The sequence below is a fragment of the Labrus bergylta genome, chromosome 16 (assembly GCF_963930695.1).
Source record: "Labrus bergylta chromosome 16, fLabBer1.1, whole genome shotgun sequence".
Lineage (NCBI taxonomy): Eukaryota > Metazoa > Chordata > Actinopteri > Labriformes > Labridae > Labrus > Labrus bergylta.
In genome coordinates, this window is record NC_089210.1 from 5218450 (window position 1) to 5243537 (window position 25088).

Below are 25088 nucleotides of genomic sequence, written 5' to 3' on the forward strand. Positions count from 1 at the left end.
ATTGGCCTAACTTTTTAGACTCTGTGGTGACACAGAGTCAGAGCAAACTTTACAGCTTCTACATTTCTGCATGTTAGCCTGTAGTTCATATCGTTGCTAGCATTACTGCAAACTACGGGCTGATAACAGAACGTATTAAAAAGCGTTCAAATGAAACGGATACAGAAAGTGTGAAAGTTTTTGTTAACATTTAGACTTTATTGACAAGTGCTACATGTTTGGGATTGATGAATGAAGACCAAGTTAGAGAATCAACTGCGGGAACGACAGGTGGGACGGGGTCAGTGGGGTGGATGAGGTCCAGTCAGGAGTAATTTGCTGGTTTTTGGTTGGCAGGTTTACTCGTACAGCCAGGGCTGGGCGCAGGAAGCGTAGGTGACGAACTCCTCTGCCTTGAACCACAGTGCGACCTCCTTCTTGGCATTCTCCAGGGTGTCACTGCCGTGGATGATGTTCCTGAGAAAACAGAGGAAAAAGGTTAGTGAAGGAATGGTTGCATGAATAATCATGTTTAAACATAAACACAATATTAAAATGTAAATTGACGAATACATTTAAAAGTACCTTTTCATATTTTAACGCAATAATGTAACCTTTTTTAGAAAGTTTATTTTGTGAGTTTATTCTGCAAAATCTTAAATTGCAGAAAACTGTAACTTGCTACAGATGATGGAAAGCCATTACACCATCAGAAACATTTTATATATAGTAGATGCGTTTATCTCTGCTCACCTGCCAATGTTGATGCACAGGTCACCACGGATGCTACCAGGCTTGGAGTCAGCGGGGTTGGTCTCACCCAACATCATCCTGGACATCTTCACAATGCTCTCACCCTCCCACACCTGTGGACACATTTAAACACCGGTTACCCGTGTGACCAGGAAGGTATGATCGTTTCCAGATTGTTTAGAGCAATTACCAACAGTAACACTGATTTTGGTAAAAGTTTCACATAATTAAATCAAGTATGTGAGGTGGCGATGGATATCAACCTACTAGCTGAAGTCCCAAGTAAAGAATAGACTATAGTTTGGTAGGCTTAGCATGAATCAAGCCAGTTTAAAATCATTGACTTCAGAGGAAGGATCTGAAAGCCTCTCCATAGCTGCCGTTAAGATCCATATGTAAATAAATGATGTGGAACATATGCTGTAATGTTAAAAGGAATCTGTAACACGTCCAAGCTGATATGTCATGTGAGTGTCCTTTTTAGAGGTTAAGACCTCGCAGTCTGAATGTGACAATGTTCGACTCCATGAATGGAGAGAGACCTTGAACACGAAGAGAGTGTGAAGAGAGCACGAGGACAGCTGGGCGAGCGAGCACGGATAAAAAAGGGAAGACGGTGTTGATTAAATGGAAAGAGATAAAAAGAGAAAGATATCTGACAGAGTGCCGGATGACTGTGTAGTGTGCGTGGGCTTGTGTGTTAATGCTTATTTATGTGTGTGTTACCATGGCCAAGATGGGTCCAGAGGACATGTATTTGCACAGTCCAGCATAGAAAGGCATGTCCTTCAGGTCCAGGTAGTGGTTCTTCATGTGTTCCTCAGAGGCCTTGAAACCAACACAAAATATAAAATATTAATGCAAATACAAAGCTATGCAAAGAAAGTACATTCACTGAAGTTTCATTCTTAGGTTCTTATACCTGAGTGTATTAATGAAGCACTGAATACTGGATTAGCTTGACCTCATTCTTTCCCAAATTTTAAACAGCAGTTCAAGAAATCCCTTTCAGTTCTGAGAGTGAGAAGACTAGACTATATTTCACTTCTATTGTGTTTAATTTCAGCACAGTACAGGGCAGTGCCGGAGCTTAGCTTAACATAAGTTACCATAATTTTGCTGCACCATAATGCAGCCGAGAGGTTGTTTCATCCTTAAAAAGAATAATTTACAACCTCTACGCAGATGATACACAACTCTATGTCTCTGTTTTGTGTGATTTTTTTTAAGTCCAGTTTTTTGTTATTTCTAATTAAGGTGAACCTCTGTTTGAGTTCATCCTTTAATGTACATAGTTTATTCATTCACACAGCCAGTGAGGGGATTAACACTGCCAAACACAACAGCTGGGAATAACATCACTGAGTGTTTGATAGCGATACCAGTATGAGTCCTTCAACAACTCAGCAGCTGTCATCTCCTCTCACAAATCTAATACCTACTCAGTGTGCTCCTGTACTTCTATCTTTGTGTGGGCTAGTTTACTTGTGCTTCAAAAGCAAATCAGAAAGGGAGGAATGTTTGAGGCATTTTAAAATGAGTTTAAAATTATCAAAATTTACTGCAAACAAGTAGCTTTATATCTAAAATGTTATTACTATACATCTGAACCTATAAGTCACTTTTTAATTTTTTTTGTGGTTTTTAAGGTAAGAACTTAGCGTGTATGTGAGTAATTAACCCTTCACTCAGTTCTCTATGTTCCTAAAACAAAGTCCTGTTTAAATAACTGTTATCTTGCAGTCTTCTTGGTTACCTGGACAAATTTGGCGGCAACCAGCTTGTAGCCTCTGGTCTCGAAACGCTTGATGATCTCACCACACAGTCCTCTCTGGACGCCATCAGGCTTCACAGCAATGAAGGTACGCTCCATTTCGGCTTAGAGAAGGCTACGGACACACAATCGACACAGAAGAGGAAAAAGCACAATTTAACAGTAAAATCTGAAGATGAATGATGTCAGGACTTAAGAATGTGTTTGTATTACAGTTAGGTTTTAAAATTGACACAAATGATGATGTACGTTTTTTTTTAAGTAGAACAATCTCCAGGGCTCCATTTAGTACTTTTTTTTAACCTTCTGGTTTCCTTATGAAATCCACATACAGATCTAAAAAACATTATTAAATATCAGAATTTTTCCGTGATAGTTTGGTTAAAGACTATATATGCCAAAATACCTAACAACTGCATTCTTTTTGATGTCCAGCAAGGGGAGACTCTACTGGGTGCAAATAAGAGTCTGATGGGATAGAAGTCAATGAGGAAATGAGCCTAAAGTCTAAGAACTTAGTCGCAAAGGGCTCTCTGTGCTTATTCTCTGAATTTCCCCTTAATTTATGCCACGTGTCCATCATTTGGCTTTATAATTGTAGATGACAGCAGCTCAGTATCACCCTAAGATCATACGTTTTTTATGTAAGCTACTCCTCATCAGAGAAACTTAAATTTGCTGAACGTGAAATCAAAACTGCCTTCTGAGTTTTTTTCTGGCAGTGTTTTCTTCTCTCTCAGCACAGAGAAACCATTCACTGAAAGACGACACCGGCTCAGACAAAGCATTGGCTGCGAGGCTTTCTAATTTTACTGCCTGTTGGTATCTGTTCATGTGAAGCCGATATGAGCTGAAGGCAGGTGGCTCTGGCAGGACTTCAGGCTGGGAGAGGGGAAAAATGCCTGTCAGCTTTGGGGGGTGAGGTTTCTGCACTCTAATTAGGGTTCAGGGTCACATATAACATCAAACATAACATTTTACGTCTCCTTTTCTGTCCTATGAGCCGCATGATGATGGAAGATAATTGAAGGCTGGACAGTTTAACAGCCCTTATTCTGCACAAAATAGACTAGACAGCGCTGCATGTCTCTGGGCAATCCTGAAAAGACTTCAATCAAATTCATTGTTTTTTGTCCTGAAAGGATAAACCCTTTAAGGTTAAGTGAATCTCCAGTATAGCCATCAGGCCATTGACAAACTACTACTACAATTTATTACATAATATTCTATGAGTGTTATTACACCTTTTAACTGAACATATCCCAAGCTGTTTATTAAGTTATTTAGGTAAAGTAAGTCTAAGTATAGAGGCTCGTGAGGCTCTCTAGCTGAAAACTATCAAAACTAACTGACTTAAAATATTTTTTTGCAGCAGAGATAGAAGACACAAAAGTATGGGATACTAGATCTTACTAAAACATTTTTAAGAGAGAATCTTGAGAACTTTGTCTCATCACATGCTGTCACTGAAGTAACTGAACATGTGCAGCATGCAGACATGAATAAGTTTACTTTGGGGTTAAAATTATAGTCAAGTCGTTTTTTTGGTTTGTCGTGTACATCTCAATGAAATAAAACCTTTAAGAAAAATAGCAGAAACTAACTTTGATGTGTGTGTGATATCTACCTTGGTTTGGGGTTGAGGAGAACTTGTGAAGACGAGCAGCGGGGAAGTGATCACCGAGGCCTAACACCGAAAGAGGAGCTCTATTTAAAGGCCTTACTGGTGGGGGAGGGGTAGGAGGGGTCCACATTTTTTTTGCGTGTGTATGTGTTTGCGTGTCAAGTCGGGGGGTGTACAGTATAGGTGGCTGAAACTGTGTTGCTGGTTGACAGATCTGTTGAAGAATAACAAGTTCAGTGTGTGTCTGTGTGTTTGTCAATCTATCTTTGTGGGGACAGATGTTTTAAGATTTCCTTAGATATGGGGTCATTTGTGCAAAGTGATGACATTTTGATTGGAAAAACATTGTGATAACCACTGTACCACCATGCAGCCCAAATGTAGATACTTTCACATGTATATCAGTTAGTTTGTGGAACCACCTGCTTTTATTTCAATTCTTCATTATAAGTCCTTTCCTCAATGTATATCTCTTTTGCACCTAGTATAAAATATATGACCTTATGACATTTTAAAATGTCTAATATTAAAAGATATGAGTAAGAAGTACCTGTACCAACCAAACACATGACTGTTACTAGTCAAAAATAGAGGTGATTCTACTGAGATCAGCTATGCTAGTTAGCGTGACTCAGTTTTTTTTCTTGTCCTCGATCTTTTTCTATCTAGATTTTTTGAAACTGCAGATATGTTCTGTCTACACGCTGTGCAAATTCTGTCATACTTGGCAAAGAGTGATAGTGAGTGATAATGGCTGATTGATTCCCACACATATGTGCATGTTTCTTTGTTTTTATTGGTTTGATTTTCACACAGGACCTTTTTAAAGACAGGCAGTCTTTTTTAAATTATTTTTGCCGTCTACTGGCAGACTCTTTTTGGGACTTTGTGCCCATTGCAAAAGAAATTTAATAATCAAAAAAAGATATGTTAACAATACCCCAATTTTTGGGCTAGGCCTAGCCATGGCTACCTTACCAGTCTACACTTGATATAACACTCTTTCTGCTGCATTTAACAGTTTTCTATATTTACATTCACACATGTGAATATCATACGTGACAGAGGCTAGAAAAGCATCTCACTATGTCCTCCACATACAGTCAGTGTTTGGCTTAGGCTCAGTGCTGTCAGCACAATCATGTTTGAGCCTCAGTCTGAACTCAGTCAGCTGCTGCTTCACTCAGATATCAGCGTTCAGATTTCTTGCTGCATCAGTTTGTTCACGAGTCCACCAGACAGATGCACAGAGAGCAGTCTGTTAGAGCCGACATTAAGTCAGAAGTTCTAAATGCAAAATTGAAAAAAACACATTTAGTCTTATAAAAAAATGCTTTACAATTGTGATGCAAATTGGCATCTTTTTTGCTTCACCCCATGGAAAAAGGGTTTGTCTGTCACAAATTGTGTGGCCTCTAATGTTACTGACCTAATTTACTGGTTCACCATAAGAGAGCATTGAGAGACTTCCAATCAGAGAGCTTCAAATTATGTTGCCATGCAGCTGAAGGCGGGATCAAGTTTGAGGTTTATCTTTTTGGAAGTCACTGAAAAGATCTGGAAGCTGTAACAACTTTGCACATCCCCCTTAGCTACTATTGCTGTAGCCTATTGTCCATTTTTGCACTTTTGCTTTTCACAAAGACAGTTTACAAAGAAACATTGGCCTCAATCAAAACTTGAAAAGTAGCTTCTCCTTTGTGTTAGCAGAAAAGCAAACAAAAGTCGAGTTGGCTCTACTAAACTACAATTAACCCTCTACTGCACAGTGTTGCCATATGGTTTTAATATTGCTACTATTTTTATAGTTAAAGGTTATACACATCTAAGTATTGAAAGAAGCTATGAATAGCATTTTTTACTCTTTACTCTTTCTATCCCGATTTATCATCTATGTGTGCACCATCTTTAATACTTCTGTAGGCAACGAGCAGGTTCTGACCTTACTCTTTTTCATAATGTTTACATATGTTGCATGTATCAAAGATAATGCATCAGTAATATTATTCCAAAAGCCATGAGTAAATAATAAATAATACTTTGATACACATTTCCACCTGCACAGTTAACCCCTAACCCTGTTACTTTTACCTATTCTTTTTTTTAATTTTGCTGATAGTACTGTAACTGAAGTAAATTGCAGGACTTCTACTTGTGATGAAGTATTTCTATATTTGATTTCCATCAGTACACTCCTGCTGCAAAGTGATCAGGTGTAAAGTATTATATAAGTGGGGGTCTCATTCTGCACCTGTTATATAATAACTGAACACACACACACACACACTTCAGCAGCCTCGCAAACACACACTCCAACACTCTCTTCTATATGTGTCTTTTAATCTGAAGCTCCAACCTTAACCCTTCCCCCAAATTTGACCCTAAATATAAACCTTCTCCTAATCAGGGATGGAAAGCTGTCCTCCCTTGGGGGTACAGGTTCAGTCTGGAGTCCTGAGGGGGGGATGCTGGGACCCTATCAGCTGAATTTAAAAAACAACTCCCCTCTCACGCACACACTCCAGATTTTAACCCGTCTTACATTGCAGAACATTTGGATCATGGAAACCTGCAGCAACACAGCTGTGTGGCCTCTAGTGTTACTGACCTAACTCACTTCACTTAGTTGTTACTGCTAATAATACTACACATACTTTTACCATTATTACCAACATTATAGCTATAACACTATGAGAAGTAATTTTCCAGGAATACATGCAATATCTACCTCCAACATTAGCAGAATAGATGCATACATTGGCACTAGTAGTAAGTAAATCACAATTGCGGTGAATATATGCTTTTCTTGTTATTTTCTAGCACAGCAGGTTCGCTTGAATTGCCACAGGATTTTTAAAATCCAACACAATCCATCAAAATGTGTAGACATTGTATTGCAGAAAGCAGCAGAGCCAGAAACAATTAAACCAGTTAAAGGGACTAATTGTAGATTTGGGTGTAAATGCCTTTTTTGGGGTTTAGACCAGCGTTTGAATGCAAATACATGAAGATAACTTTTTTAATTGTTTAACAACTGACACTACACACATAATGTAGCTGTAGTATGAAGTAATTTTACTTGAGTTGGAGTATATTTTAAATTCAAATTAATCTAGTGCATTCATAATGTCAATATTCTAATGTGTCATATACTTCGGACTGAATACATCCACATTAAGTGCCAGCTGTAGGCCTTGTGTTTCCAACTCATTCGCTAATGTTAGCATGCTAACAGCCCAACTAAACTTTCCTCCCTCTGTTAGGTTTTACTTTTGCACAATGGTTTCCCAAGCTAAATGCTAACACAGTAACAATAACAGTGCCCTCATGCTACTGTTGAGCAGATTTCATGTAAACTGTGCTCCTAGTTTAGCAAGCTAGCATGCTAACTGAGAGCATAGTCCTTTCTTATGAGTACAGTGCTGCTTGTTTGAGGGTTGTGTAGCAGATCAAAGTGAAACAGACACACAAAGAAGTAGACACTGTTGTTGTTGTTGTTGTTGTTGTTGTCGTCCAGAGGTTTTATTTCAGTGTCTGTAGTGCGATAGCAGAGGGAGCAGAGAGTCCGGAGGTGACGAGACCGAATCTATGTCAGATTTCAAGACATCTTACTGATATTATGAGATATCTGTCTTAATTCAAAATACTGTTACTCTGGCAGAATGGGAAGGAATATGGCAATATGTAGGGCAACACTTCAATAGAAATGGAAAGAAAATCACTGTTATCCCCTTTTCAGGTTTTTAAATAGCCGAATTGATACATCTAATGATAGTTGATGATAGACACAAAATATTAATCTTTTAATCTTAAAATACTGGGACATTTTGATTTTGAAATTGCAACTTTTTCTTCCCTTTTTTTGTCTTTAACAAATATGGCCTTCAAAATATTCATCCTAATTCCTGATTCTTTATTTCTTAGTAATTATTGAACTCCTTCTTATATTAAATTAGTCCGTACTAGCTCACGGTAATTCTTTTTCACTATCTGTTATTTTTTCCCTGAATTTTTCCCCCCCACCCCCTCCATGCCCCACCTCCTCCAAAGCCTCTGCACCAATCACATCGCCTGTCCGCCATTGACAGAAATAAGGACTTGTTTGGATGTAAACAACCACTTCTGTACAAAAAAACAAACAGAAACAACCCCAAGCTTTATATAGAAAACAAAAAAACAATCAAACCAAAGATATTCAACTGTACAATTCATAAAGTCGTAAATTCATCATCATTTCTTTCTCTTTCTGTCATTGCTGTACACTTTCTCTCACTTTTACAAATAAAAAAAAACGTCAAATCAAATACTTCTCCTTAAGTTAGCTTCACTCTCTCTCTCAGCTCATACATAAAATAGAGTCTCCGTTAGTATTTGCTTATTTACAGGGTTGCACTATGTACACATTTAATTTTTTCAGTGTTTCAAACAGGCGACACTGCGGACAGCCTCGACCCAAGAGGCCGCCCATTTACGATAATTATGCATCCCAGCTGAATTTCAGGCAGAATCTGTGATTGGTCCGAAGGTTTGGTCTGTTTACTTTTGTTCGAACCGAAGAATGTTTTAATCAGGTTGATATTAGAGACATGTGGGATTCTGGACTTTTGTTTCTGCCCAGAACTACGATGGGATCCATAATAAAGCGCCCGACACCCAGGAAGTGGTCCTGAGAGAGCCACTGGCAGACTAGTGATGATGAAATCTTCGCTGGGTTCTACACTTTCTACCCGACCAAACAACTGCAAACATCTCTGCTTCAACAAAACCTTGAGCAATAAATACAGAGCCCTGGAAAAAAAAAAAACAGGCAAAATGTAAAAATCTGAAGAGTCTTGATTTCTCCAATTGTCCTCTCTCTCTTTATTTATTTAGTTATTTGAGTTTCAATTGTCTACAAGTATTCTTGAAAGCTTAAAAAGCTTGTCTTGGAAGTTTGGTCTTAGGACGTTAGCTTTGTCGCAAAGAGTTCAGTCTGTTTTCTTGGGGATTTCAATAATTGTTCTTGAAAGTTCGACCTCATGCTGATGACAGTTGAGTGTTTATGATGGCTTGAAGGCTTACTTAGTTTCTTGGGAACATTAGTTCCTTTGGGAATTTGGACTTTGGACGTAAGGGGTTTCTAATATGGGACATTCTGTGTTTTAACTGTTTTTTCAAGAAAACTTTTTTAAAAGACCAAATTTGGGTTTTTGGCCTTGTTTTGGGGAGTGAAATTGGGAACTCTAAACTTTCTGTTTTTTGGAGATAAACCCAAACTTAAATTATTGGTTTGTACTCATGTTCCTGGGAGTTGAACATTTCCAGTGTATAAACTTGGAATTCAGTTTTCAGCAGTTTTGAAATTAACGTTTTGTTCTTGGTAATTCAGAAAAGGGTTTTGTCTGTTTTGAGTAAAAAAAACTTAATAATCAGATATAAGGTCTTGTTAAAAAAGAGACGTTTTGCAGTTTTTGTCCTGTCCAGAATCAAGCATTTCACACATCATGTTTTTCAAAATCCTGTTGAGTTACTGTCCTGAGTTTACCTCGAATCAGAGATCTCATGTTAATGTAATGTAACCATGTAAGGAAAAAGTCTGACTATTAATTTACAACTGTATTTTATATTATCAAATGAAAAGAATAACTTCTTCTGTGTGGTTACAGATTAAGACTGTAAACAATAAGATTGATGCTTTGTGTCTGATTTCAAAACTACATAAAAAAAGACATCAATATAGTTTAACTCGTTGAGTCGGATATGAGCGAGTGTCTCCATGTGACTCGGTCAGGACTCATGAACTTGTGGACTTGTTTCTGGACAGGATCATCCTCACTCAGGTTTATACGAACAGGATGTTATGGTACAAATGGAAAATGATAAAAAGTCTCACCGGCCACCAGAAATGAGCACAGAGAAACATTTTCAAACCATTTACATCTTTAAGTTCATTTTTACAAACAAGTGAACCATCCCAACACTGAAGAGTTTCATTCACCCCACAGAATCTGAACATCTACTGGACATCTTACTGAAAAAAATATCGAAAATCAACTCTTTGTAAATATCAGATAATAAACACAAGATAGACTTTACATTTGATATGAAGTGACTTTCCCCAAAGTACTGAATTTATTATTTAACTTTCTGGGTTTGTAAATACTCCAAGCAGCTGCTGAAAAGGTAGAAGATAAAAATGAAAGAAACATATTTTCATTGAAAGATGTAAGAATGAAACTCTTCAGTGAACTGCAAAAACATCTGATTCTAAATCATTTTGTCATGAGCCTGATCTTTAAATCTAATTTTATGTGAATTAAGAAAAATAAATACATTTGTTCTTTCAAAAATTAAAAAGCTGAATTAATAAATTATATAAGACCTGACTCGCAGCTGTTTCTGTCTGGTTTGTAAAACATATCCATATAGTCTTCCAGGTGTGTACGCACTTTGTTGAACCTTCATTGTTTAAAGATTTAAGCTCAGACAAAATGATTTCAGATTTTTTTACAGTGCAGACGGCTCAGACTCAAAAAACTAAAGTAACGTTTCATTGTGAGCAAGGTGGACTCCTGGAGGTGATCACAGCAATAAAACAACATCTCTTTAGATTTCTATTATTGTAGTAAATATGACTCAAGTGTGATCAGCTGTACAAACACAGAACCAATCGATCGCAACACAACTGGACTCAACTGAACCGACTGAAAACCTAGAATAAAGAGTAAACAAAACCTCTCTGTGTCTCTGAGCCCTGAGGTTTGGCAAAAGTGCTTCGTTGCGGCGATAAATTGACCAACCAGCTTCACTTTCTGTCGCTCTGTTATTGCCTCGGACCTTCAAACCCACCCATTCGCTGAAACCGACCGATGGCAGGGCAGCTCTGTGGGCGTGATCTGGTCCTTCCTTTGAGCTGATTGGTCGTTTAAATGTGACAGCAGTAAGATACAAACGCAGAAAAAAAATTCTTGTCCACTTTTTGTATTTTTGTTTCCTCTCTGGTGTGATGTCATCCTGTAAACACAGCTGATTGGCTGCTGTTTTCAGTCCAATCAAAAGTGATCATTTTCAGTCACTTTCTTAAAGGGCCATACCCGTTTGTTTCTGCATGTTTAAACCATTTACATCAAAGAATCAAGTGTTGTAAAAGCATTTGAGATTAAGTTGTCAAGGCAAATTCCAAAAAACAATCTGCTTTAAAAAGCAACGGTCTATCAGAGCCACAGGTGTCCTGATTAAAATCTACCAATAATAATCACGGAAAGAGAGTTTAAGGGTCAACTGAAACATTTTCAAATAAACCAGAATCACTTTCCAGTTGGGCCTGGGTTACTTTTTATTCTGACATTATTCCTGTAATAAACAGACGGTGGCGCTAACTTTGGTTTGAATGTGCTCTTCTTTTTGTTCGACAGAGTTTTGAACTAGAACATAGACTGTATTAAAGAAGTGGATGTAGCCTCAAGGTTTTAATATAATGGAGCAGTTTGTCTTAAACATGCATTTTTTCTAATGTCCAGCAGGGGGCAACTTCACAGGATTACAAAAATATGGAAGTCTATTAGGAAGGTCACACATAATCATATAATAGACTGCATATCCAAATGAATGTATCCTTAGGTTGTAAAATTTGAAGCAAAAGTAAAGGTGCCGGAATTATCCTGCTGGACATTAAAAAGAAAGGCAAAGATATGTCACTATGTCACCTCGCTTACTAAGCTAGTGCTAGCATTAGCTGCAAACATAGCATTTGCTAAGCCATCCTTTGCTCTAAACTTTCTTCAAAATACAGTAATTTCTGGCTCCAAGAAGCCAAATTGGCGATAACGAAAGTCCACAAACATATACGTATTGTAAACGTATTGCATGATGTATTGGCTTAACATCTGATGAGAAATTTCTTATATGATTGTTTTGTGTAGAAATGATGTGACACCTGTGGCTGTCTGTTCTTTACTGAAAAACTGGGAATTATGAACCGCTGTGTTGTGGTTTGGATGTATTGTGTATATGATGTGTAGTAAACTGGTTTAAACATACCAAATCAGCAGAATAGTCCTTTAAAGGGAGTTTGGCGTGAATTTTCCAACCTTTCTGAGACGACCGACATTTGTTTTTCATTCAAGTCCTGAAATAAAAATCAGAAAACATCTTCCGACTGACACTGAGATCACGTTTGGTAGAAAACCAGCATCTACACACTCTGATCCAGCAACACAAATGTCCTCCATCAACAAGTCCTTTCATGTGATCTGAGTCCTTGAACGCACCGTGACCATGTCTCATAATTGTCCATAAGTCTGTCGCAGACGCTGCAAGTGAACGCATCGTCACTGCAAAGGTTAAATGAGGGAGCGTAAAGAAAGAAGTGTCTGATTTTAGTGAGGACTGTCCGAGGTCGGAGGTCAGCCCGATGGGCACAAACCTCGGATGTAAACCACAGACACAATGAAAGAAACCTGTGAGAGCAGACACTGATCAATAACAAGATCTGCTGTGTCCTCCGATGTAAAAGGAAAAATATATCCAGCTTTAAAACGGCGATGACAGATTTCTGAGTGTCACCTGAAATGTGGTTACACCTGTGGTCAAAGCGGTTCCCACGATGTTTCACCGTCATGTGACTTGTTTGTATGTTCCTGCAGAGATTTGATATGCACACCAGGAGTCAGTGGAAAAAGTCCTGGAGGAAAAAGAAAATCATGGCATGAATCCACATTTTCTCGTCTTTGAAACTGAGGGATTCGTCTGATTTTACATCCTCTGGTGTGAACATTTTCTCCACCTGCAAGTTGTCGTTCTGACACGTAAACATGGCGGCTTGAATTCTCTCCCAGGTGGATTTTTCGCTCTCAAACAGAAAGTGGGATGAACCAGTCGGCTGTTTGATGTTTGAGAATCTATCTCTATTTGCTGCGTGGATTCACATGTTCACACGTCCTCTCGTAGAAGCGCCATATTGCATCTGCCCGACTGTGGTCAGATTGTCTGCAATCTGATTGGTCAGCCGCCACAGGAGGTGGGAAAGTGCAGGAAATGTGGAAACATGATGTAACCTTTTCATTTCTCCTCCTTCTTCTTCGCTCATGTCACTTTTACTGTCTGCTCCGTCTCTCGTGTTTTCCCCCAATGTTTATCTCCGGATGAGGCGACGTCAGTTTGAGGTTTGATTTGATCTTTCAGCACGACCACAGGTTTACAGAGTCAGGTGAAATCAATCAATCTCATCGTCTCTTTCAGGACCGTTTCCTCATCATCCTCTCTGAACATGCAGCGTGTGAGCAAAAACAGAGCAGACAGATCGGTCTAACAAGTTAAGTGGTCTTGTTAAGGGTAGATAAAATGATCTGTCACAGCAGCTCTGAATTATCTGTTTTAGTCACGTTTTGTTTGCAAACGCTCTTCATTCTGGAAGAGTCTTTCCTTTTGCATACAAAGTGATTTCCACCTTAAAGCTCCAATCATGTGACTGACGTGAGTGATGTAATTATTTGATTTCAGGCAGTTTCTTTGTATTGGAAATCTGCCGATCACCAGCTTTAAAAAACAGAACTGCAAACACAGAAGAAAACATCATATAGAGATATCACAAAAACTCCTCACAGAAGATGACGTGCAGTGTTTTTTGTGATTCATTAGGAGCCATAATAAATAAATATCACGAGGAAATAAGATCTGATTTAGAGCCTTTCAGCTTCCATATTCATGTGTTGATGGAATATTTAAATGAATGGGGATCCATAAAGTCTAAACTTCCTCTAAATGATAAACAACATTTTGTCGAAAAAATACATTCTGCATCATTTTGCTCACACGGCTGCATGTTAGAACGTTTCCAGATTTCCCCCTCGGAGTTGTTTTCAATTCTTGTGATTTGTGTCCTTTCAGATTCTTCTGTCTGTTAATAAATCAATCAGAAAAATCAGATTCACTCATCCAAGACACCACAGAGCGACACGCTGTCTCCCGCCTGCATCACCATCTTATCCTCATGTCACGTTTTGAGTTGTTGTCGAGGAATCAGCTGTCTTCAGTTGTTCTTTCCTGAAGTGTCAAATACGTCCAGTAAACTTTGAAAAAAAGTTCCAATAAAGTTTCAGGTGGATGAACTCCAGGTTTTGATGAAAAATGTTCGACACAGAATGAAACTGATCTGATTCAGTGACTCTGAGTGTAAAAAAAAACGTCTTGTGATGAGTTCAAGGTCCCTCCTTGTTTCTGAGACTTCTGGCTGAGTGATGACGGAGGAAGAGGAGGAAAAGAGAAGAATGAGTTCATTAAAAACCCAGTCGAAGTCGAGGATGAGGGAGGGTAAGTTGGTCTGTGAGGAAGAGGAGATTGTAGGTGTCAGAGTTATTCCTGAACCTTATTCACACGTTTCCTTCTTTCTTTTCCTCCTTCCTCCTCCCCTTCAGTCTTTATTCTCTACCCTCCTCTTCTTCTATGTGTCTTTGGGCTCCAGTTTGCAGGACATGTCGAATAACAGGTTCTGGTTGTCGATCACCTGCAGCTGCCGGACGTACGCCTTAGTCTGCAGGTGGGAGGGGGATGTCTCCGTATCCATGGCTACCAGGGGACGCAGGAAGAAAAGACACAAACAGTGATGTCAGAGATATTCCTCAATCTTCAGAGCAAATCATCGGACACAGAAAACAGAGATGCAGTGACACATGACCACCACCAGGTGGAGACAAAGTTTAATGCGCGTGTTTGAGGGATTCGCAGTGTGTGTGTGTGTGTGTGTGTGTGTGTGTGTGTGTGTGTGTGTGCGTGTGTGCGTGCGTGCGTGCGTGCGCGTGCGTGTGCGCGTGCGTGTGTGTGTTATTTTTACCTAGCTGGCTGCTCCTGTATCGTCTGATGATCCTCACCATCTCTGCCACTTTATGCTGCAGGAGGAGGAGAAACCGGTGAGTCTTATGTTCACTGTATCTGTTTTTTTGCAGCCTAATCGTGTTTTTAGAAACTCATCTCTTAACACTGAATGTGAGTCGACTCACCATCTTCTCAAAGTTGACAAGTTCACCGTGAAACGTCTTACAGCTCTCGTGGAGGAACGTCAAATCTGAGCAAGAAACCAAAAAAAAAAAACAAGAAAGCAAACATGTGAGTGAAACTCTGATGGACTTCTTTTCTTCATTTAAACTTTACACAGATGCTTCAAAGAATATTCAATCAAATTAAGTATTCATTTGTGTTAGAATAGTTTTTTTCCAGGGAAATTGTTGATGATCGGTTATTGATTGAGAAACTCTTAAATTGTGCAGTTCTCTGTTTGGCCACAGGGGGGCAGCAGAGAGAACTCTCCAAACTTGACAAGCTGCGTTTATCACTTCTCCTTTTTTTTCTTTTTTAACCTCTTTTTTCTTCTTCTATTCATTCCTCTCTCTTTTTCTCTCACAAGACGTGTTCCCATGGAGACAGAGCTTAAGGCTAAACACACACACACACACACACACACACACACACACACACACACACACACACACACACACACACACATACAGTGTGTACAGTAATCTCATGTTAAGTCTTTTCAAACTGAAAAGTGCAAATGCAGAGGGGGAGTATGTGTGTGTGTGTGTGTGTGTGTGTGTGTGTGTGTGTGTGTGTGTGTGTGTGTGTGTGTGTGTGTGTGTGTGTGTGTGTGTGTGTGTGTGTGTGTGTGTGTGAGTGTGTGTGAACACCTTCTAGGTAAAATGGGAGCAGTTGAAGGCAAGATGAAAGAAAAAATGGAGCGAAGAGGAAAACGATGATGAAGAGGAGTCTTTGATGTGTGTGTGTTTGTTTGTGTATGTGTGTGTGTGTGTGTGTGTGTGTGTGTGCCTCTGTGTGTGTGTGGCACAGGTTAATATGGAGCCGATTAGCCAGAAGTGCTAATTAGCGAGGTGGAGCTAACGTGCTAACGTGCAGCAGCATCTGGTGTACAGCTGGAGGGAAAACGAGTCTCAGGGGAGACAAAAAGTAAGGTTTATTAAACGATCCAGAGATCTGTGATCAGCTGATCAATACTTCAAAGTCTTTTTGAGGCTCTTTAGTCCCTGATCCTGATTCAGAGAGTCCCAGTGGACAGATAGCATCCTGTGCTGGATGAGGATGAACTGTAGAGGAACTGGACTGTCCTTGAACTACACAGATTCGCAAAACTTTCAGGTTTTTGATCATTCAACTAAAAACAAGCTCAACTAAAAACAAGCTCAACTAAAAACAAGGTGTAAATGTTTAGTTCCATTTAGTCTAAATCGACTGCCGGAAACACGGAGTTGGTTCTCACCTTTGAGCAGCAGAGGAGTGAAGGGGATCAGCGGAGGTCTCAGGCTGGTGATCAGGTCTCTGTAGGACTTATGATTCCTGGACGGGTCCTGAAGAGAAGATCAGATGACGGTTTTTAGTCTGACTTACAATAGATCAACATATTTTAACTGCATGTGAACATACTGAGGAGTAAATCAGAGTTTAAAGGTTTCAGTTTAATACATATTTTTAACTCACCGCGGTGTTCTCAAACTGCTGAAACTGCTTCCTGAACTTCCCCGGCAAACCCTGAACACACACACACACACACACACACACACACACACACACACACACAGATGTTGTTATAACACTGACGCACAAACACAGAAAACCGAACGATCTGTGTGTTCTGATCAAGCAGCAGAGCAGGAACATTTAGATGAGAGGTGAATTTTTACCTCCCAGGTGAGTCGCAGTCTGCTGACAGCCGGGTTGTCTAAACCCAGAACTACGGCCAAGAAGGACAGCAGGTCCTGCTGCTGCTTACAGCTGAAACACACACACACACACACACACACACACACACATCATTATCATCTTATTTTGAGAAGATACTTAACGATAAGTGTTTTCAGTGTGTGTTTGGTGAAGGCAAACTGACGACGTTTATAAGCCCTTATCTGAGAGAGAGAGAGGTGTAATAAAGAATTGTTTTATTTTTTACAGCTCTAGGAATATTTGCAGAACATGTCTTCAGACTTTTATTCTCTTAAACTGTAAAAAGCGTCGAAACAGATGAGCAAGTGATGTCACAGCGTTGTTAACAAAGAGGTCGGAGCGCCCTCTGCTGGACAAAGTACACTCTGTACTTAAGAATAGGCTTAAAACTTTCCTTTTTGATAAATGTGCTATAGGCTTAGACTACCAGGGGAACTGGCACCTTGAGCTCTAATCTCTCTCTCTCTCTCTCCTTCTCTCTCTCTCTCTCTCCTTCTCTCTCTCCCCTCTCTCTCTCTCTCTCCTTCTCTCTCTCTCTCCCTCTCTCCTTCTCTCTCTCTCTCTCCTCTCTCTCCTTCTCTCTCTCTCCTTCTCTCTCTCTCTCTCTCTCTCTCTCTCTCTCTCTCTCTCTCTCTCTCTCTCCTTCTCTCTCTCCTTCTCTCTCTCTCCCTCTCTCTCTCCTTCTCCTTCTCTCTCTCCTTCTCTCTCTCTCTCTCTCTCTCTCTCCTTCTCTCTCTCCTTCTCTCTCTCTCCCTCTCTCTCTCCTTCTCCTTCTCTCTCTCTCTCTCTCTCTCTCTCTCTCTCTCTCTCTCTCTCTGTGCATTCACAGGAAACAGATTCCATTAAATATAAACAAAGTCAGTGTTTCTCTCTGACTCCGCCTCCAGCGGTGGACTCACAGAGCTGCGATCTTGATGAACTTGCGGAGCAGCTGGACCCTCTTCGGTAAAGACTGACACTGCAGGATCTCCGTGGCGACCCAGTGCTGCACCTCGCTGCAGCGCTGCAGGACCAGCTCCAGGTTCAGCGGGCGCCAGCGAGACTGCTCGCCATGAAAGACGTAACACACAAACTCAACCTGCAAGGAGACACCAACGAAGAAGACACACAATGACTTCAACTCTGTGGTGGTGAGGTCATAGAGTCAAAGAGGAGGTCACGATATAATAAGAGTCAAAAATCTAACAGTCAAGTATGAATTTATGAACCCGGGTACAAAAAGACAAACAACACAAAAACTGTGTTAAGATTAAGATAAATTATGAAAATAAATCTCCAAGCTGTTTCATGTTTTGGGTAAAGAGAACTCTTTACATTTTGTACAAATCAAACTGTAAATTCTGCAGACACGTTGAGTAAAGAAACCATGTGACTGACCTCGTGCACACAGCTGAAGAGCTCCCAGTCGAACACCACCAGCTGATTGGCCACCTCCTCTGCCGACATGTCGTGGAGTTTACTGTCACCTGGCGTCCAGTGGATCTCCTCTGGAAGAGGAAGCTGAGGGTGGAAGAATACATAACCAGATTTAAAAAAAATACAGTCAGTATTTTACTTGGCATCTAAAACAAGAGTACAGCAGCTCTGTAAAATCAATCGCAGGCAACAAACCCTCCAGGCCCGGGACGGCGCCAGGATTTTTTTTTCCTCCCCGTGCCGAGGGTCCATTTTCATGAATTCATAGTTACTGCCTTTTTTTTTCAAAATGAAAGCAGACATACATGAGGGGGCATCCTCACCAGAGAGTCAAGCTCAGAAGGTTCACAAGCAAACAGGTGTGTGTTGACTCCCAGTGTGGTGAACACGGCCTCATCACTGGGACGAAACACCGCCTTTTCTGAAACACAACGTAAAGAGAATGTGCATGTTGGTGAAGAAAGCGCACATGTCTGTGGTTGAAGTCAGATAATCCGTCGTGGTCTGGGTTTCCTGACCTCCAGCTGATGTGACCGCCACCAGTATGAGGTGTCCTGGCAGGACTGGTTGGTCTTCACTGTACTGGAGTTTCTCTCGGACCAGAGCCAGAATCTCTCCGACCCGACAGGACAGGCGGCTCCTGATGGTGACGTAGGAGTGATCCGGAGTGTAGACCCTGCAGAAGACTGGACGCACACATCCACACACACATCTTTAAGTAAACAAAAATGACATTAATTTAATCAATTCTGAGGTTTTTTTTATTAATTCATTAATTGTTTTTTCCCCCTTAAAAAAAGAATAACATGAGCCCAATCTTTTTTATTCTCTAATAAAAGGATTAAGAGGTTTTAGAAGCTTAACGTGACCTTTAATGTCCCAATAATTTTGATTTCCCTACAAGGTCTGTAGCTGTGATACTGTAGCTTTTGTGTTCCTCTGGTTTGAGTTAGCTTCAACATCTTTCAGGCTAAGTTCTGTTAGCCTCTAGCTCCTGGATTTAGCTTTTCATTTCCAGTTCCAGTAGGCTACCAATGTTACCAACGAGCATTAACGTTCTAGTTTCTAACAGAGTGCAGTCAGCTTAAGCATTTGCTCGTCTGCAGTTACAGAAGCTTCTTTAAGCATCAAAAAGGAGAACATAGTCATTCATTAGAGTTAGCTTCTGTTAACATAGAGTTAGCTTGTTATTTTTAAGACCAAGAGTTAGCCTCTTCTTAGCTTCTTTTGCCCCGCAGCTCTACTCAAACAAACACAGCTACATACTGGGCTGATTTATGACTTAGCTTGTAGGCTAAGCTAACAAGTTACAACATGTAAATCAGACGGTCAAGTTTCTTTCTCCTTTGATGGCGCAAGGCTAGAAGTTTCCCCCTGCTTCCAGTCTTTATGTTAATCTATGTTTAATACCATTCAGGATTTGTGATAGGCTAGTCTTTGAGAAGATGTAAACAGTGTGTGCGTGTGTGTGCGTGTGTCCTGGGTGTGTCACTCAGTTTGATTTTTATTTGCAGACCACAGACTGCAGGTGTGTTTGTATTTCAACCATGTGTGAGTGTGTGTACAGTCTGGTGTAGCCTTGTATTTCTACCCTTGCACGTGTGCAGGTGTGCGAAGGTGTGTGCGCGTGTGTGTGTAAGGACGTGTGTGTCTCGTACTCTCGTCTGAGCCTCTGAAGGCCTCTCGCGGTTGCAGACAGGCGTCGATGCGTCTGAAGTGTCTGAACAGAGGACGGACCTGCTTCTTCCTGCTCTCCTTCTCCTCGTCAGAGCTACAAACACACACACACACAAAAACAAACAATCAAACAAACAAATAAGCGATTGAATGTAAAATTGTGCACAATATATACTGCACATGATAATGATGTAATGCATTTCTAAACATAAGTATAATAAAGTATGTTGGTGTTTATCTTACGGGCAGTGTAAGATCTCGGTCCATCTCTGCAGTTTGAGCACGTCCTCCACCAGCTCAGGGTACCGACTCAACTCCTGAACTGCACACAGGTAAAGCTCCTACAAACACACACACACACACACACACACACACACACACACACACACACACACACATACACACAGGCACAGATTGTAAACAAGAGAGGACACATAACAAGTGTGTGTTTGTGAGAAAAAAAAAGGTGTGTGCTGATCTGAGTTGGTCTGTTTTTTTTCTGTAACTGTGACAACCTTGCACCAAAAACAACGTGTCCCACCCTGCAGAGGTGTTGCCTCCTGTGTGGGTTTCAAGTATTACTCTTAACGTGTGTAGGAGACCGTTGAAGGGGAATCTTGTTGTTTTTCTTTTTACTTTCTGGTTGTTGTTTTTTTTTTTAGCTTGCTGTTCTTATATCTGTGTTTATGGCCGTGTGTGTGTATTGCAAATTGGGACAAAAGTAGTGTCTCCGGTTTGTGAATCGCTGATTGAGTTCCAGTGTTTTAGGTTTTGGTTAAAAACTTGTTTGAGTTGCGGTAAGAAACGGAGAAATGGATCTTTAAGACTAACTAACTACTGTGTTGTGACCGACCAGAGAGGAGGCGGGACATAACGTTGGAATGTATCTGATTGGATCGCTAGCTACAACAAAGAATGTGTGTGTGTGTGTGTGTGTGTGTGTGTGTGTGTGTGTGTGTGTGTGTTGTTGCTACTCTCCCCCCTCCTCCTCCTGCAGCTCTCAATAAGTGTGTATGTGTTATTTTGTGTGTGTGTGTAATGTTTTGCTTTTTGTTTGTGAGTGTGTGTGTGTTATATAGTGTCTTGAATCTTGTGTATTTTCCTGTATGTGTGTATGTGTGTGTGTGTCTCCCCCCCCTCCTCCTGCAGCTCTCAATAAGTGTGTTATTTTTGTGTGTGTGTAATGCTTTGCTTTCTGTGTGTGTGTGTGTGTGTGTGTGTGTGTGTGTGTGTGTGTGTGTGTGTGTGTGTGTGTGTGTGTGTGTGTGTGTGTGTGTGCGCGTGTTACCTTTGGGAAGTTGTTGCTGCGCTCGCCCTCCTCCTGCAGCAGCTCTCTGTAAGTGTCCAGATATCGAAACGCCACGTTCAGCACCGCCTGCTTCCTCTCTGCTCCGTCCATTGCTCCATCACTCTCCCCCTCTGTCTCTTCATCCCCCTCTCTTCTTCCTCCTCCCACTCCTCCTCCTCCTCTCTCTCTTCTCTCCCCCTCTGCCTCCCTCCCTCTCACCTCTCCATCCTTCACCTCGGTCTCAAGAGAGAATCTGGGAAAGTTTGAGTTAAGGATGAAATTGGACTCGTCTTTAAACAATACTCCGACGGCAGGATAGACATTTTATGCAGAATAAGAACAAAAGGAAACACATTTTAAATATTTATATTGTTCTGGATAGTCAGGTCATAATGAAATGTTAAAAAGGAAATTAAATATTAAATTGTAATAAATATATCCCTAAAATAAGAAAAGTGACAAATTAATGTCTATTTCATTTAATCAAGTGACGAACGTTAACGAGTGTGGCAGAATTAACTGCAACACTTTAAAAATCAAAATGATTTCAATCACTTCATTAATATCCAATTTATCTTTGTAATGAGAATAAGAGCAGTTTATAAATCTATCTTTAATGAGCTCTGGTTTAATGTCTCACAGAGGCAGCAGCTCTGAGGAGAAACTGTAACTACAGAGAGACAGAGCCGCCATGATGACCCACATATATCTACACACACACACACACACACACACACACACACACACACACACACACACACACACACACAGCTGCCTCCGTCTCTCCACATACACTGTGATCACATTTAACGCAGTGCATGCAGCATCCTGAGGAGTGACAAAAGTAAAAAATCCAGCAGTTATTTTCAGTCGTTTCTCTGCTGCTGCTGCTGCTGGGGTTTTATTTCCACAGCTGAGACCTGCTGGTGGCAGGCTCAAAGGTTTTGGTGCCCGAGTACAAAAAAAAGTGACCATGAATGGATGATGGAATATTTTTCTGAGTAATAATAGAGCCAAAAAATACTTTCAAAAGTTATAGCTTAACGATTCAAAACTACAATTTCCAAAATGCTTTTGAGAGGGCGACTGGCCAGACAAAATGCCAGGAGCTAAAACAACATGTCCGATTTCAGTGATGAATTCAGGAGGCATCATAACCCTGACACTTAGTAAAAACTGTCAGACATCATCTTGAGGCTATGACACAGAGTTTGTGTAAATGTAACTGCACAACATTTAAAGCGTAATGTCGCAAAGTTTCCGTAAACATGTGACCTCGGTTGAGCATCTGTAGGGACGTCTGCCAGCGGAGGACATCGTTATGAAGGAATTACTGCGAGGGCGGCACCTGTCAGTCCATTTAACACAACCTGGTCCTGGTCAGGAGTGTAGAGTTAGTTACCAGCGACACACAGGTGATGTCATCATAGAGCACCCATTAGTTACAACACCAACCTCACCTGCACAGACTCGCTACATCTGACCTGGACCACAATAGACCCAATAAGGGGGGCTCTGACTTTCTCGCTCCGTGTCCTATTGTTTATGGTGAGAGGGCGGAACAAACACCTAGCTGTGGGAGTGTCTCCCATATGGGGGAGGGGTTACTGCCCTTTGTGATGTCACAAAGGGAAAGTCTCCAAAGGGCCTGTTTGAGCACAGGACTTTTCTCATCATTGGGGGGTTTGTTGACAGGTTTAGGACACATATTAGAGTTAGAAAAACATGGTAAAGGGTATTTTGCATAATATGTGACCTTTCATTTAGTTTTTTAGTTCCTTATAAATAAAATTGTAATAATGGTGTGTACATGTTGTGTGTGTGTGGGTGTGTGTCTGTAGGACCTCTGCCTACCATTCAACAGTCCTGTGTTATATAATGACAATAAAGCCAAATGATTCTGATGTCTGTGTGTTCAGATATGACTCAGTTTGATTTTCTGGAAATGAAATGTAATACTGTGAGGACAGGCGGAATGTTTCATTTAATCTTTTTATTTTTCTGACAGAAACGCAGACACAGATGACAGAAGAAGATTTCTGTGTTTGTGTCAGAAAAAGATGAAGACGAGCGTTTCTCTCCGTCCGTCCATCCATCCCTCCCACTCTTCTTACGCCCACACCCCTCTCTGCTCCACTTCCTCTCCTCCCTCCTCAGCCTCCCTCCAGCTCTCTGCTCTTTATCTCCGTGTGTGTGGGTGAGTGTTCACGTGGACGGCCATCACGCTGTCACAGCACAGGAGAAAAGATTATTTGATTTTTTTACGACGCAGCAACAAATTCAACTTTTGTATCCCATGAGTCAGCTGGTTAAAGAGCCCATATTCTGCCCTTTTTGGGGTTCATATATTTAATCTATGTTTCTACTTTTGTACGTTCACAATAGCTAAAGTTCTAAAAAAGTGTCTGTTTTCATGTACTGCTCCTCCTTGCTCCCTCTACGCTCTGAGTCCGTCAGCTGCACTCTGTTGAGCCCACACTGTTAGACCCCACGTGGGCCAAGTCTGCTCTGATTGGTCTGCCGATCCGCTCTGTCGTTATTGTTCAGTTGCTCAGCACGCGTCTCGGAAATTTCTGGGGAAAGCTGCTGGGTTTGCCACAACGAGCCAATGGGCTTAGATCAGTGATCTCACACTGACAATGACGCCGCACTGACAAATTTTTATCGAGGGGGGCTAGAACCGAGCGTTACATGCAACTAATGCTACAGCTAACAGGAGGACGTAGGAGAAGCCGCATTTCTGCAGACTTTGAATTTTTGCACATAGATGTGCCTAAACATGCACAGGACACTTGGAAAACACACTAAAGAGCATATAAAACCAGAAAAAGCATAATATGGGACCTTTAACACTAATATTTGTCTTTATCTTTTTTTTTAAATTGGGTGCTTTCACTTTATATGTTACTGTCAATGGGGCTGTATTTTTTAACATGTTCTGTCCATGAAACATTTGTCTAAAATGCAGATTTAGCAAAGAACGATTCAGGTTTTAACAATAAAACTTAAACCTGATGTTCTGAAAAAATGTTCACAACAAACTTAACTTCAGAATGTGTTTTCTATAAGAAATCATTCAGCTTCACTAGCGACCACACACAGGGTGAGTTGGTTAAACTAACACGCTAACAAGCCAAGAATTTACTACTGATTTTTTTGTTAATACAATAAAGATTATTGAAAGTATAAATAAAATATGAGCTTACTGGTAATTAGCTTGTTTGGCCAGCTTGCTAACTGGCAGCTTTAGAAGTAATTAAGAATTAGCCTAGCAGTAGATGTACTAACAATAGATTTATTTTGGGCTGTTTGGCTCTCCGTCTACACACAGTTCAGCTCTCTAATCGTGTCTGGATTAACTTTCCTGCTGCTTCCAGCTTCTTTGGGTAAACCAGTGTTCAGTTGGATGAGCTGTTAGCTAGCACTATGATATTCTGATGGACATCAAACATTCAAAAACAACAAAAAAAGAGCCACTGTTACTATTTCACTTCATTATTGTTAAGACAGAAATGATTTAAGACTGTTCATCACTGTTTGCTGATTGTTAAAAATAAAGAAATTCTTGTCTGTTTATTTTTTTTATATTTTCAATCCTGATGTAGAACGAATGAAAGACATTTTGCATGAGGGGGTCCCTGCACCAGAGGCTACTGTAGAGAACCCCTAAACTTGAGAAGACTGAAGGGGCGGGGCTAAACATGATGCTAAACTAAGACAGACAGGGGCTCTCCATCTATACACAGGTCGAATATGTAAAGGTGTGTTTATTAAAATGTGGACAAATTGAGGCTACACTGGAAGACTGGAGGGGCGGGGCTTAACGTGACGTTTGGAGGCAGTAGCGTGTGGGTTAAACATGAGGC

General features: G+C 40.6%; 2 protein-coding genes across 2 annotated transcripts in view; both read right to left on the minus strand.

Moving 5' to 3' along the window:
- Window positions 1–177: 177 nt before the first annotated feature.
- On the minus strand, window positions 178–4281 carry LOC110002438 (nucleoside diphosphate kinase B). The gene is made up of 5 exons (XM_020658042.2): window positions 4134–4281; window positions 2489–2621; window positions 1459–1560; window positions 733–845; window positions 178–456 (listed from the first exon to the last, which is right to left on the minus strand). Exons 2-5 carry the CDS (start codon window positions 2603–2605, stop codon window positions 339–341), a joined length of 450 nt encoding a protein of 149 aa, XP_020513698.1. The 5' UTR covers window positions 2606–2621; window positions 4134–4281; the 3' UTR covers window positions 178–338.
- A 3334-nt stretch (window positions 4282–7615) lies between these two features.
- The window catches only part of rapgefl1 (Rap guanine nucleotide exchange factor (GEF)-like 1), a 32831-nt gene continuing 15358 nt past the window's right edge, over window positions 7616–25088 (minus strand). The window contains exons 4-16 of the mRNA XM_065965126.1: window positions 21223–21475; window positions 20178–20275; window positions 19916–20028; window positions 18776–18943; window positions 18581–18678; window positions 18219–18341; window positions 17741–17919; window positions 16802–16892; window positions 16599–16649; window positions 16381–16468; window positions 15107–15171; window positions 14941–14995; window positions 7616–14675 (exon numbers count right to left, since the gene is read on the minus strand). Of these exons, the coding sequence (XP_065821198.1) occupies window positions 14551–14675; window positions 14941–14995; window positions 15107–15171; window positions 16381–16468; window positions 16599–16649; window positions 16802–16892; window positions 17741–17919; window positions 18219–18341; window positions 18581–18678; window positions 18776–18943; window positions 19916–20028; window positions 20178–20275; window positions 21223–21475 (1507 nt within the window). The 3' untranslated portion in view covers window positions 7616–14550. The remainder of the gene's footprint in view (window positions 14676–14940; window positions 14996–15106; window positions 15172–16380; window positions 16469–16598; window positions 16650–16801; window positions 16893–17740; window positions 17920–18218; window positions 18342–18580; window positions 18679–18775; window positions 18944–19915; window positions 20029–20177; window positions 20276–21222; window positions 21476–25088) is intronic.